Consider the following 14,594-nt stretch of genomic DNA (forward strand, 5'->3'; position numbering starts at 1 on the left):
TGGTGACATCAGATTAAGCAAGACAAAGAGGAGCAGCTGCCCATCCTCACAGTTACAGTCTTGAGCACCAGTCAACAGGATACGTGGGATGTAGTCTCACCTTTCTCTGTATACACTTACAGTCTCTGGTCCTGAGTAGGTGGTGGAACAGGATGAGCTCTTACTTCTCCACCCCTCGCAGGCTTAGAGCTATACCCTGACCGTCTCGTTTCCCAGCCCTGTGCTCACTACTGGCAGTGGCTCCTGGAGCCCCGTGCAGGGCCGGGCTTGCCCGGAGCCGGTGTCTGATCGTTCTTTCCCTGCTCACCCGGCGTTTGTCCCCCGCAGGCGCGGTGCGGGGGGGACAGGATAACAACGGCAGGAGCCGGGGCTGCGCTTTGCCTCCTGCGCCCGGGGAGAGGAGGTGCCGAGGGAGAGGCGCGGAGCGGCGGTTGCGGGCTGTCAGCCCGCGGGGCTCGGGGTGCTGTGGCCCCTCCCGTGGGCACACCGCGCTGCTGGTGCCCGCGGCGGCTCTCCCCACCCCTTCCTTTCCCGTGCAGCGGCGAGATTGCCGAAACTCCTGCGAGCGGAGACACCCACCCCGCCGCCGCCTCCTCTTTCTTCTCCTCCTCCTCCTCCTCCTCCCCCCGCCGCAAATCCCAAATAAAAGGGCGGGGGGCGGCAGGATGCGCGGCTCGGCGGGGAGGTCGGCGCCGCCGCCGGCCGCCTGATGCTGCCGCAATTCGCCATTGCCGGGCACGGCTCGGAGCCGGGCGGAGGGAGGCGAGGGGCAGCGGCGAGGGGCCGGGGGGCAGAGGAGCCGCAGCCCCCCCCGCCCGGCCGCTCCCGCGGGCCGCGGCCGCCGCGCTCCCCGATGCCCGACCGCCGCCGGCGGGGAGCCCGGGGTGGACCGGGGGCCCGCTCCTGCCTGCTCTGGCTCTTTGTGCTGCTAAAGGTAAGTGCGGGGAAAGGGAGGGCTGCGCGCCCCGCGGGCGCGGGGCCGCCTTTGTGTGCTCGGCTGCGCCCCGGAGGCGAGGGCTCAGCCCGGCTTCGGCTACCCCCGCTTTGTGCTCCCGCTGCGAGGGGGATGGAGGCGGGGCCGCTGCGCCCCACACCCAGAAGTGCCGGGGAGTCGCCGCTCTCCCATCCTCCGTCGTGCCCGAAGTTACGCGGTGCAATGGGAGCGCCGCGCCGGGCGCCCCGCGCTGTCCTTCAGCACCTCGGGCTGACACCTGCCGCCGCGCCCACCGCGGCCCGCCCGGCTCCTGCCGGCTTCCCCCGGAGCTGCCGAGAAAGGCGGCTAACAAAGGCGGGCGGGGGGGGAGCCGCGTGTCGCTTCGCCGTTGCAGAATTTGACATCGCTTCCAGATCAGTGCGGGCTCTGTCCTCCTGGCGGATGAATCTTTCAAAGTTCAGCGTAATGCCGCGAGCTTGCCTTGGTGTGGCATTTTTTATCGTTATGCATCCGATGCTTTAATGGTTCCTCAGTCATATTTAATGTGCTTCGTGCAACTTAAAGAAAACATCCTCTCTGCCTGGGAAAACAGGACCGATTGTAAATGCCAGAGCCCTAAACCACAATATTCCACAGTACTGAAAACTTTGTTGTGTATTTGTCAGTGGCAACTAAGGAACTCACTCTTCAGAGCCTCACAAATGGAAGCGTTCCATAGAAATGAGCAGGGCTCCCCATGTGAACGGGAGTTGGCAGGATCGTATCCTGGAATGGTAGTGGAGTCACTTCTAGCATTGACATCGCATTGACAGAAGTACTAAAGGGGAAGCGTTCGCAGCATCTGTTCGCATACTCAGCCGTCAGCTGTCTCATTTTCATAACTGCTGAAATGTACACTTATGCAGGATAAAATGTTAATATACTGACAAAACTTCATTCTTCAGAATCCCATGATATTTTTTTTCCCCTGTACTTTCATCTAAGATAATTACGCCGTGGGCATCGTGGCCCAGCATAAAGCTGAAGGGGATGCAGTTAATTTCTGTTCCACTTTTGTTCCTAGTGTAGAAGTGCACATATAGCTTTGAGCAGCTATTTTAATTACTGTGGTAAAGCGAGACAGGATATAGGTAGTTCAAATCTGTAAGATACTAATACCTATGGCCCCATGCCTGGAGGCATTCAAGGCCAGGCTGGATGTGGCTCTGGGCAGCCTGGTCTAGTGGTTGGCAACCCTGCACATAGCAGGGGGTTGAAACTAGGTGATCATTCTGGTCCTTTTCAACCCAGGCTGTTCTATGACTCTATGATTCTATAGAAATAAATCTAAAGAAATGGGGTAAAGGTTTGAAGGCAGCCAAGGACTTGGGTTTTTTCCTGTTGGAAGGTGACCATCACTTCAGAGCCAGATAAAACTCAGACGTGCCCTTGGGTATGTTGCTTGAGAAAAGCCAGGACTGGAATGGCAACAAAAGCTGCAGGAAAATAATGATGAGTACTGGCAGAGTTCTATAGTGTGAGAGGTGAAGCTGTAGCTCAAGACAGGGGCACATCAGTGATACTATGTGTGACTGGATTATTATTTTTGTTGCATGCCTATGCATTTCTTTCTTCTTGCAGTGACTAATAATGGAAGGAAATTAATTTCAAAACAAGGCATTTCCCTTGCTCTGCGCTACTCAGTTATGCTAACTTGTTGAAGAATTACTAAAATTATCCAGTCTTGAGTTGTTAGCTTCCAGGTGAGACAGCAATTTAATCTTGTTGGGAAAGCAGCTGCGCTGAACTGATGACTCTGATGCCTGTGTGCTTGCTGTTTCAGCATTAGCAGCCCAAATGTCACTTGCTAAGCTGTATCTGCTCGGTGTGGCCTTGATGCCCATCTGGCAATTTATAAAACCATCAGCAAGCTTTGCACAGTGATAAAGCAGCTCAAAGCACATTTTCTCTTCCTTTCCATGCTGTATTTCATGATGTAAAGAAATGGTGCCAAATTCTTTCAAGCCTTGACTCTATCTGTTGCTGCTGCCGTGGTCATTGACAAGGAGGGGATCAAACGGCGATGCTGCCCACTGCAGGTTCATGTACCTGATATTGTTTTCTATGGGCTAGCAATATTTAGTTCCTTTATTCACAGCTCTCTCTGAGCATTACTTTGTGCTCGAGGGCAGTATCATAATCTTTTTAGGAAATAGAGCAATGTGATCTTGAACCTCTATCATTCTTCAGTGGTTTTCTTATGCAATGGCTAGCTTAGAAACTAGCAGGAGAAAAACACTGTTTGTGAACTCAGATATTAATATAGATTTACAGTTCTTGGAAGAGGAACAGAATTATGCCTTGCTTCAACGAAAAGCTTCCAAGCCTCTTGCTGTAGAAATCTCTTTCTGACCTAAAACATTGCCATTTTTCAGAGGTTCTTCATTCTCCATTGTTTCAGTGTGGATGTCTGGGAGGCATAGCCCCAAGCAGCTTGCTTAGTATTTTTTTCATCTGATGTGACAAAAGCATGGGTGATCACATCTGAGTGGAAAAGCTGTACTTCAGCTGAACAAATAACAATGAAAAACAGGCATGTTTTCAGTGGCTTACACTACCTTTCCCATCTTTTCTAACTGCAACCCAGCAGGCTTCCCGTAGCCATATCTACACTGACATTCAACTAGTTGAAGTTCTATCCTGGATTTTGTGACTAATCAGTCAGATATCTCACGTTGTAGTAGCTTGTAGCTGGGTGGTTTTGTGTTTCCTTGCTGTGTTATGTGTATGGGACAAGTAGAGCTAAGTGGGGGACAAAAACTTCTTAAAACTGCCAAACCTGATGCTGGGACATCATCAATCTGTTACACCTCCAAGAGGATCTGACCAATGCTTATACTAGGAAAACAATGAGAAATCTGGTTGTCTTTTTGAACTGAATGGAAGGGATGACACTGTTCAGGAAATTATATAGAAGTGCAAAGGAAAAATCCACATTTCATTTCCAGAAGATTGAGGCCTTTGTATGTGTTCTTTATGTGCTACTGAGGCTCTGTATGCAAGGCAGCAATAGCTTCTGTTTTTTTCTACTAGCAAGAACGATTTTTATGTCTAATGGAACGTTTTTGTCCACTACTATCTCAGTGCATGGAGTTTGGTGTTTTTGTGAGGTCTAAATTCGGATGTGCATGGATGAAAACATTCAAAGGAATCCAGGTGCTGTAAGATCATACTCAGCACAACCTTACCAGACAAAGAAAATTTGTTTCAATTAGTGTAATTTTGAAGAATATTTGCACCTAATTTTAATAAGGTGAAACAAAGATGATACCACTAGGATTCTGTCTTTTTCTCGCTGAGAAACCTTTTTTAAGAAAGGCCTGTTTCACAGCCAAGAGCACCAGTGCTTCATCACTGGTTCCTCCTAGCCAGAAAAGAAATGGACACTTAAAAAATTTGGTATGGAGCCCTCCTAGCATCTCTTACCTCTCTTAGAAATGCTGACTGGAGCTCTTGTTGAGAAAACAAGTATTTTCTTCCTCATGACTGTGTCCTAGCAGTGCCAAAGTAAGCAACTATCACCATTCTGTTTCTCTTTGCAAGACTAATGTAAGATTGTCATGATGGATGGAGGCAGATGAGCTACAGAGGTAAAGAATGTTTGGTCTTTAAGATCATATGGGAGAGAAAATCATCATCTCAGTAAAAGGGATAAACCTTATATATATATATATGTGTGTGTGTGTGTGTGTATATTATTGTTTTATGATCAATCATCCTTTGCTCAGGACTCCTCCTACAAGTCACATTCTCATTTTGTTATTTTCATGGATTATATTTTATGGATTATTTCTACTTCAGAATGATTCTAACAGGCAAAGATATTTATAAGAATGCTTGAGCGCCAACTCATGTTTACAGAATTACAGTAGGCACACACTCTAGCAGTAGAATAAGTCTATCATTACTCTCTGGTAACTTTCTAACTTCAACAAGTAATAGTGGATGATCAACAAAAGATCTTCCAACCCTGCAGGAGTTACTGCAAGAGGTCAACAAGGCAATTTCTAGATGACATCACTTCAGTCTGAAGCTACATCCAAGGGTGATTCCTCATTTGAGTTAGGACAGGGACCATGCTGGATAAAGACTTGACTGTAGCTATCCTACAGGCTTTGAGCCATTTGTTAAAGAGCTCACAGGCAATATGTTGACTAGACTTCAGAAGTCCACTTATTATCTGCCTTTCTGATGTCACCTTAAAGGGCAGTCCAGGCAGACTGTGAAATAACGGTTGGTTGAGTGAGTGTTAAGCAAAGTCTTGTGTTTAAACGCATCATGAGACTAATTTTACTAGATGTTTCATACAGGAGAAGGGAGCTTTTATTACTTGGCCATGTGAGTCAGAGTGATAAACGTCAGAAAAATAAGCTATGGAAATAAATGCTTTTGCTGAACAACTTAAAAGGATGATACTTATCTTTGTATTTAAGTATTTAAAATCATACATCTTTTCCACCGGAGAAGTATGTATCATCTTCATTATCATAAGCACTCTTATCCTACAGTAAATTTGTGATCATACTTTCCTTATTAAAGTTTTAAAATATTCTTGTAGTAAACTGTAATTGACTGCAATGTAAAGAAAAACTACTTTGATTAGATCTTAAGTGTTTTAAAATTAAAATGCTTATGCAGAATGTAGTACATAGAAGTATGCTGTTCTAGGATGACCAACTGTTCAATAGGTATCCAAGTCTAAGAGGCAAGCTGGACAATTACATTGCATGTATAGTGGTAGAAGGGAGCTGTGGTGCTAGTGTATTCCTGTCCATTCTTCTGTGTTTAGTCCTGACTTATCTGATGGAGGAAACTTTCAGGAAAAAATTCCCAGTATGGAAGGATGGTGAGGCACTGGGACAGGTTTCCCAGAAATATGATGGATGCTCCATCCCAGGAGACATTCAAGGTCAGACTGGAGCAACCTCATCTAGCTGTAGGTGTCCCTGTTCATTGCAGGGGAGTTGGACTGGATGATCTTTAAGGGTCCCTTCCAACTCAAATGATTCTATGATTCTGTCTGCAAGAGCACCATAGTAATTACAGCCTCACCTGTGATTCATCCAAAGTCAGTGAGTTGCTGCCAGTCTAAGCAAGATGTCATCCTTCATCTTCTACTGGACTGCAGCCATCATGCTTTTGAAGAGCTTTGGCACAGCACAAAAAAAAGAAATTAGGATCATAAGTGAAGCTAAGTGTTAACCTTGAGCAAGTAGGTGAAATACTGGATGATGTCTGTCTTCCGTTGAAGTGTCACTGTGGGACACAGGACCTGGCTGGACTTTTTGTCTTTCCCACTGAAAACTCCTCAGTTCCAGAAAATACGATGATTTAGAGCAGAAAGAAAGTGAAGAGAGTGTTTTGTTATTATGCACACAAAAGCTATTACAACTTTTCTATTAAGCTTCCATCAATATATAGCTGAAAAGAGAAAAAATTTTATGAAGTTGACGTAGCAACATATACTGACTGCCACATCTGCAGTGTATAACAAATGAATAGACAATGGGAGATAACTGAAATGGAAAAGTTACCTTGCTTTTCATAATGCTGTATAATCTGGAATGAATACAGGCAGTGAAGGGAGCAACTCTGAAGGAAGAAGTCTTCTGTCTTTCCAGTAAGCCAAACGTGATGCACAGTATTTCATTTCTGGAACCTCTTCAGTCTTATGCTAGGAAATTACAGTGGCTTTTAAGAGATGGAGTTCCAGAAATAATTGATATGCATCATGTCTGGCTTACCATAAAGATAGCACGTTGTACCACAGCAAAAGTAGTATGTGCTATTCTCAAATTACAATGGTTATCGTTGCATTTTCTGTTCAATTAGATGCATGGATTTAGAGAAATAAGTTCTTTACAGTAAGCATCAGTGATGGACAAATTGGTTTGGACAAATACAGATGATAGCAACAGAGAAGAGAGCTGGAAGGTAATATGCTCAGCTTTCAGTATGCTGATCTTGAGGTGACAGCATGGGCGCGAGTAGAGGATATGTGGGATAGGAGCTATGATTGAATACAGAGCACAGTATTGGGATGGAAAAATCCAAGAGGGACATTTAAGCACGGGGGCTGAATGCTTCAGAGCAGGTGAATGGAGGTAACAGAAGTCAACAACTCTGCTGTTTTTAGGCAGCCAGAGATGTGATAAAGCTGTTTGGTAAACAGGAAGCTCTTGAGGGGAAAACAAATGAACAAATTAATTTTTAGGAACTTTGGGAAAAAATAGACAATGTTGCTTGTCAATCTAACAGTTATGATTTTGAAGTGATTGGGCCTCAATGCACTTTAGGAGGATGAGACATGAGTCTTCTGGTTATTTCAGCAGGATTTAAACAAACTATAGTTGCTATACATGCTATAAACTTGCAGGTCTCTGATTTAGTTATGATGACTTTGGACTATATCTTTGGGATAAGAGAGGTAGTTTCTGGTCACTCAGTTGTCAATCAAATTAGAAACTCATTCAATTTTAAGAGCTTTCAATTGTTTCCTTCTGAACTAGATGCACTGTAGAATCAATGAAGGAGTTGTTCTTTGAGGCTGAGAAGAGTCCCCAGAGCAGACAAGGGAATGTCCCAGTCCTCTTGTTGCCTTTGTGTAATTTGCTGTTTGGCACGTGTCTGCTATCCACACCACAGCTATTTAAGATAATTTCCTCTTTGTTCATATGGAAGTAATTTTCATATGTAAAGGCTTCATTCCATGTTGGCCTTGCAGACAAGAAGGAAGAGTCTAGTTCCCATTCTGTCTGCAAGCAGCAAAGAAGTTTTAAACTCAAGGGGAAAAAAACAAACAAAAAAACCCAACCTATTTAAATGTGGTGAGGAACAGTAGAGGGCATTGGTAGGAAAAAAAAAAAAAAGACACAGAAAGAATGCTAATTAGTATTTTCCTGAAGTACTGAAAGGCAGATTCAAGAAAAATGAATATTTTCCAACAGCAATGAAATTAATGTGTTTATTATTTGCTTAGTGGTACTGTTCCTAGCTTTGTTCTGCGCGCAAAATATCTGCAGGCTCTGACTGAAGTCTGAAAGATAGACACATCAAAATAAGGATGCTCTAGATAAACGAGAAGTGATTATCATACATGCCAGTTGCTGCTATTCTCCAAGGGACAGTATACCTTCCAAACAGAAATAAGTCACAATTGCTTCCCTTAGGAGCTGAGGAGAGGGTTGTTGGTTTTTTTTTAGTAGTTTTTGTTTGCTCCTTTTGTTTCTGTTCAGTATTGATTTCTACAGGATGTTGCTCATCAGAGCTTCTGGACATTTACATCAGTTTAAAACATCAAAAATAATTAATAATCAATGTGACTTTAATCCCTTCAAAGAGAAGCCATTAACAGTCACCAAAAAATGCCATAGCTTGCAATAGTTTCACGAAATATCTTTAAGAAGGGGAAGAGATGTAAGAGAGGAACATCACTCAAACTTTTTGTTTTTCAGACAACTTCTATTCAAAGCAGAGAACGTAGCTAATAATTTATTGCTGCCTACTTGCGGTAAATCAGTAGGTTTGTCGTTCAATAATTTTCTTTCTCTAACTCAGCTGCTACTGCCTAATCTTGCACTGATATTATCTTGAGTCATCAGCGTCTGCTTCCGAGGAAAAGATTATGATGTCACAAAATCAATAGTAGAGGATTCTATACTGTAATCCCTTTTCAGGGAAGTCCATTAAATCAATGCCTCTCTTTCTGTGAGTAATGGCTGCAGAATCCAGCCCTCTAATTTTGCTGTGTGAAGGAATAAGAGCAGATGGGATGGGATTTTACATAATTAACTAGCAGTTATTACATACAGCCTGAAAAATTATGACATTTTCTGAAGAATAAACGGATACAATAGTGAATACTTAAGTGTATTTAAAAATGCTCACTGGTATAAAATTCCTTTCTGGTGAGGTTACAAAGCAATGTGTTAAATCAAAAATTTTAAATCTTATATTTGAAAATCAACTCAAGACTCCGTAGTTTCTGAAGCCCTGCCAGGTTTTTTTGGCAGCATCAAACAGTGTCACTGGCATTTAAGAGAAATGGAGACAGGTCATGAATATGGATAGCAATGTTGTGATCTCACCTAGTGCTCATGTGCAACACTGACCTCTGTTAGCTGGAACCAGAACTGCTGGGTTGCCTCTAATTCTTAGGATGCTGGGAGCTATCAGAGAGTCTACTGTGCTTCTGGGAACAGTTCCAAAATCCAAGCAAAATCAATAAAAGTCTTTATGTCGCTTAAAATGGGCTTTGGATCAAGCTGTAGCAGGAATATATGCGATCTCTGCCAGGTGGTACCATGAAGCTTGACATGCAGCACAGAGCTAATTGTGAGGTGCTGGTGACCTTGGGCTCACTGCAGTGTCATTAGCACAAACTGCAGACCATAGGATGATTTTGAGTTTCGGAATCCGAAAATCTGATAGCTGAAACTCCAGTTTGGATAAATCTCAATTAGGCTTCTCGCTCTTAGGGAGTCACTGTATTACCATGATCAGTGTGTTGTAATACAGCTGCTGGAGCTAGTGTAAGAGGAGCACACTTTAATGCTTCTGTTCTTGAAAGAGGGTTCTCTTTGCAGGAGACTTAAGTCATGTAACTATCACTAGACCAAAAAAAAAAAAAAAAAAAGGGAGTTTTCTTCCTATGCAGAGCCATAATTCCCCTCTTTCTCTTCTTTCCAGGGACTGCTCAAAAAAGAGTTTTGATTTAAGTTCAGCACATAGCCACTTTTGTTGACATTGCAGCAATAACACAGATACATGGATGAATGGAAACCAAATTTTGCATCAAATACCAAGTACATGCTCAAATATGGATCTGAACAGAACATCTGATTCCTGTCTCTTTAGTAGGCTATTGGAGTTAAAAGTAATCCCCAAAACCAGTGACAATTTGGAGTGTGCTCAGGTTCGATCTGAAGCCAGCATTTATTTCTTAGACTCTTGCGCACACTTAGTTTTCTGCCCTTCTATATAGTCTTTAATGACCTGGACATTGCAGGAGGCGTCTTGCAAAGAAGCATACTGAAGATCAGTTGGCTGTGGCAGATGTTCTGCTTGATTCTGAGACGAAGGGGTTTTCTTGTGGTGGCAAAACAGGCTGGCAGTTGAATACCAGCTTTGGTAGGTGTTACTACAGAAGGTGTTGGACATCAGCCAAGCAGGAAAGCAGTGTGTCCAGGTTGAGGAAACAAACTTTGAAATAACCATTACATGGTGCCTAAGCATTCAGCTTGGAGCAGAGCCAGACTGCCTGTCCTTATGGCCTTGCCAGAATAACTGGCATGGCTAGAGTAGTTGCAGGTGGTATTATTTCATTCTCAATTTAAGTATGTTTGTGAACATTATGAGGTTAGGAGATAAAATAGAAAAGAAATAAAGTACTTTGTAAAATGCCAGAGCATATCTTGGAGGCTTTGTCTGTCCCAGTTTCACACAGTTAATGCCACATCCCTTTTCTTTCTGTAGATAACCTTCAATAAAGACATGACCTGTCTAGGGCTTGGCTTTTGTAATGGTGCTTTGTCATGTTTGTATAGAATCAGCTGTTGGACACTGGTGTACTGTGAGAGAAACTGACTTCTTGATCAGAAAGTTTACAATTTTAATTAGATTACTGGTTTTCTTTGATACTTCTTTTTTCAAGGTAGAGAATTGTCCCTATGAGTATTAGTTATATGGATTAAATGAGAGCTAAAGGATTCCTGGATTAGTGTTAGCAGCAACTGTTGGGATCAATCTTGCCATTGAAATGTCTAGAATAATGTAATTTGATTCCCTAAGCTGGAGATGCATCATATATGCATTTGTGCCTGCTGTTCCTCCAAGTACATGGGTTTCATCTGGTGCTTAGCAGGAAAAGACCTAATTTTCTCATGCACATTCCCCATTTAACAACCTTCTTTGTCTAAAATCAACAACATAGCACAGCCAAGACAACAATGAGCAGTCATGGCTAGAGCAAGGAAAGCCAGGATCTGCCATGTAGATTTGCCTGAGTATGTAGAGATAAGGTCACAAGTCAAAGGTAGGGAATGATTCTTTAAATATATGTATTTATAAAAATTGGTGAGACTGTAGTCATAACAGTGTTATATAAGTTGGTAGTGGTCTGGTTGGTTATCACTGGACAGCTTTGCTTTTCTGGCCACTTTTTGGGTTATCTCATGAAAGTCTTCTAGTTAGCTTTAAGTTGATGGTAACAATGATGTTCCTACCCCTGCCCTGTAAGTGGGAGAGCATTGCAATGATCCAGCTGAGAAAAAAAAATGGATGGTTCAGAATTGTCTCTTGGTTGGAAACAAAATGGTAGACGTTACAGTATAGAGCAGGGATGCTGTGGCTGTTTGAGGATGCAGGCAGAAGTGAATCTGCTTGGAGCCTAGGAATAATTCAGGCTGGAAGAGATGCCCGGAGACCAAGCCCCAGCTCAAAACAGGGCCAGGATGTTGGGGGGTCAGAACTGTGTCAGATGAGTTTTGAGTATCAGCCATGGACAGAGATCGCACCACCTCTGGACAACTTCCACGGGCTCCAAATGAAATGAATGACAGTCAATTAAACCTTTTTAAAGATAATGAATTGGGGTTTGAAAGAACATGAAACTTTTCTATTAACTTGTCTTCTAATATATATTTTTAAGTCATTTAAAAAATTCATCTTAGGCTGTCTTTCTTTGTAGAATGTGAAGCTCTGTGTTACAGCCACATGCCTTTTTGCTGAAGTCTGCTGGTTTCTTGCATTCTCTCGCTCCTTGGAGCTTGAGTTTTAAATATAACATCAAGAATAAAATTCTTAGTGCTGCCATTGTTAGAATGTGCCTTAATTATCATTTAAACTTTCTGCAGAGTCAGGCAGGTGCAGTGATGGCAGATACAATTCGTTTCACAGGTTCACGTTTCTCAAGAAGGATTTTTTTTGCTGAGATTTTTCTTTCTTTTCTTTTTTCCTTCCTCTGACTTACATTTCTGGGAGGAGAGCCATCATTTCAAATGTTTTACAAATTTGGGTCTTTTGTATACAGAAAACCATTAAACCTTCACTCCAGAGGTACTTTTGAGTGATGTGAATTAAAGGTGTTGGGAAAGGGCTGGCCTCTCTGTCCCAACTGGCTTAGTGCTGAAGGGAAGAAATCAGCCAACACAACATGCAGTTAAAGAAACTTTTAAAAATCAAGATGGAATAATATATATCTAGAGGGAATATGTGGAATATGGTCTGGAAATCTTAACACTTTTTTGTATTGATAACTGAAATACTGCTCCTAAATTCAATACAAGATTAAAGGTACTCAATACAGTTAATGAGCTCCAAAGGAACTGTTACTCTGGACTGTAATTACAGCTTCTGCTGCCTGACTCTGTGTCACACTGGCATTTTATTACTGATGATTTGTAATGTCAGAGGGGAGGATGTGTTTGGTGATTCATTAGTGTTTTCACAGAGTCTGCCTTAAATTATATTAGCTCATGATTTCAGATGTTTGGGTGTCCGTGCTAGTATGAAGATTCCTCTATTCTGTACAGTGTAGTTAAAAAATAACCTAAACTCTAAATCAAACTCCCACCAAAGTTAAATAGTCTCTAATAATCCCTTCTCGTCCTGTTCTGTGGTCCTTATTTTCTTCAGTTCTGTTCTGTGAGTCCCAATTTCTAAACAGTATCACCACAAAAAAAGCTTGTAACTTTAAAAAAAGGCAGATCTTCAAGTGAATAACACAATGTCATATCTTACAGTTCACCCCCCCCTCCAAAAACAAACAAACAAACAAACAAAAAAAACAAAAAATCCAACAACCCAACTTATGTGATGTGTTAGATAGGCAAAAGGATGCTTTTCCCTGAAGACACTAAAATGTCAGCTTTAATTTATTTTGGGAAGATTGGGAGATTTCTGTGGAATATGCTTGCCACTTGTGAAATGGAAGTGTCAACAGAAAGTGTGAAGATATCATGCAGAACAGAGCTTCCATGGAATAAGTTGAGTTTATAGAAAGAGGAAAAACCTCTGCACCTCTTTGGATAGAAGGGATTTCAAGATGTCATGCGTGGCCCAGAGCGGATCAGCTGTGCTCAGACTGTGAGTTCAGAAAGTTTGGTTCTCTAATCCCAGCTCTCTTCAAAGCGCAATTTAGCTGTGCCATGCTCTGAGCCCTCTGCACAGGGAGGATGGTGAGGAGGAAAAAGAGCCTGAGGCTGTGTGACACATACCCAGCAGAGCTATGGGCATGTGGGAAAGGGGCTGCAGATTGATGGGACTCAGATCTCTCCACCTGCAGTGCAATTTAAATGCACAACTTCAGCTGATTACTAATGCTTTGGAAAATGAATAAAGAATTAAAAACATGGATGGCTATGCAATTGCATGTCAGGTGGATGCAGGGCTTTCACATGTACTCTGTTTTTCCACAATGGGTTGTTTCTTTGTGTCTTTTGCAGCTTGCAAGTACAAAGTCTAATGGTGTCAGACCATGCCTAGAGTTGATCCTTTGTAGCTTTGTTTGGAAATGCTACCCCCTATTCCTACAGTTCTATACAACAGATGACTGGTGATTGCTGGTTGCCCAGTGTGAATTTTTGCAGTGATGCTGAGAAGTTTTTTGCATTAAGAGCTGAGCCCCAGTCAGGAGGAGGGGAAGCAGATGGACTGCAGAGAGATGTCTGCATCCCACACCCAGGAATGCATGTGCTATGTTAAGAAGGCTAATAGAGTGTGTCCCCTTCTGCCCCATGATAAATCCATCTCCATGCTGTCAGAAATTGCTGATAAATTGGAGCTCTGGGATTTTTCTCTACTGAAATGGTCTAGTCTCATTTATCTCTTGTCCTCTTTGCATATTGGCATATTCCTCCTCTGCAAGTATTTATCCAAAGTCTTTACTTGGTGTGTCGGATTAAAGGTCGTATCAATTTTTTTCTCTCTCCTTCTTTTCCCCCTCTAGTCCCTCTGTTTCTAAAGATGTCAAACTAGATAACTGATGGTTTCTTCTGATGCCAGAAGGCCTTCACAATATGCATATTAGGGTTTTGTGTTTTAGCATTTTTTCCCCCCTGTATCTCAGTATATTCAATTTGTATGCAGAGCCATCCTCTTACCATGAGCTCCTATGCCCAGATCTGAGGATTATGTTCTTATCCAACATATGTACTTAGACCGAAATGCTAAATCTGTGCTACTAGAGGAATAGAAAGACGTGATGGCTAGAGGAGCTATGTCAAAGTAACCAGTCAGATCAAACTATAAATTGTTCCTGGCAAGAGGCAAGATAAAGATACTCCCTGAGTATTTGAATCCCCTGACCAGCACTAACTCATACATTTAAATATTGCTATTTTGACTGTGGGGGATTAAACAAAAATGGTTTTACTTGCTTTAAAAAAAATACTAACTTTTTGATAGTGATGCAGGAGTTCTTGTGAATGCTATTTTCCAAGTTTGGAGAGGTTAGCAGGGGACAGATTTTGGGAGCTTGTAGCATGAGGATTATGGAAACAGAAGGTAGCAGGGGTTTGGTGGGCCTGGTCTGTTCCCCACCCCTTCATGCTTCCCTGGTAGACCAGGAGCAGCTGAGCAGGACTCAACCCTAATGTGGGGAACCTGCTTTAGCTGGGGTTGT

At 42.7% G+C, this 14,594-nt stretch overlaps 1 protein-coding gene across 2 annotated transcripts in view; it reads left to right on the plus strand.

Moving 5' to 3' along the window:
• The first annotated feature begins 416 nt into the window (after window positions 1-416).
• Window positions 417-14,594, plus strand: part of PTPRO (protein tyrosine phosphatase, receptor type O) — a 149,213-nt gene continuing 135,035 nt past the window's right edge. For both annotated transcript variants that reach the window (NM_204122.3, XM_015289829.4), the window contains exon 1: window positions 417-934. In NM_204122.3, coding sequence (NP_989453.3) covers window positions 710-934 — 225 coding nt within the window. In that variant the 5' untranslated portion in view covers window positions 417-709. The remainder of the gene's footprint in view (window positions 935-14,594) is intronic.

This window comes from Gallus gallus, chromosome 1, assembly GCF_016699485.2.
Source record: "Gallus gallus isolate bGalGal1 chromosome 1, bGalGal1.mat.broiler.GRCg7b, whole genome shotgun sequence".
Taxonomy (NCBI): Eukaryota; Metazoa; Chordata; class Aves; order Galliformes; family Phasianidae; genus Gallus; species Gallus gallus.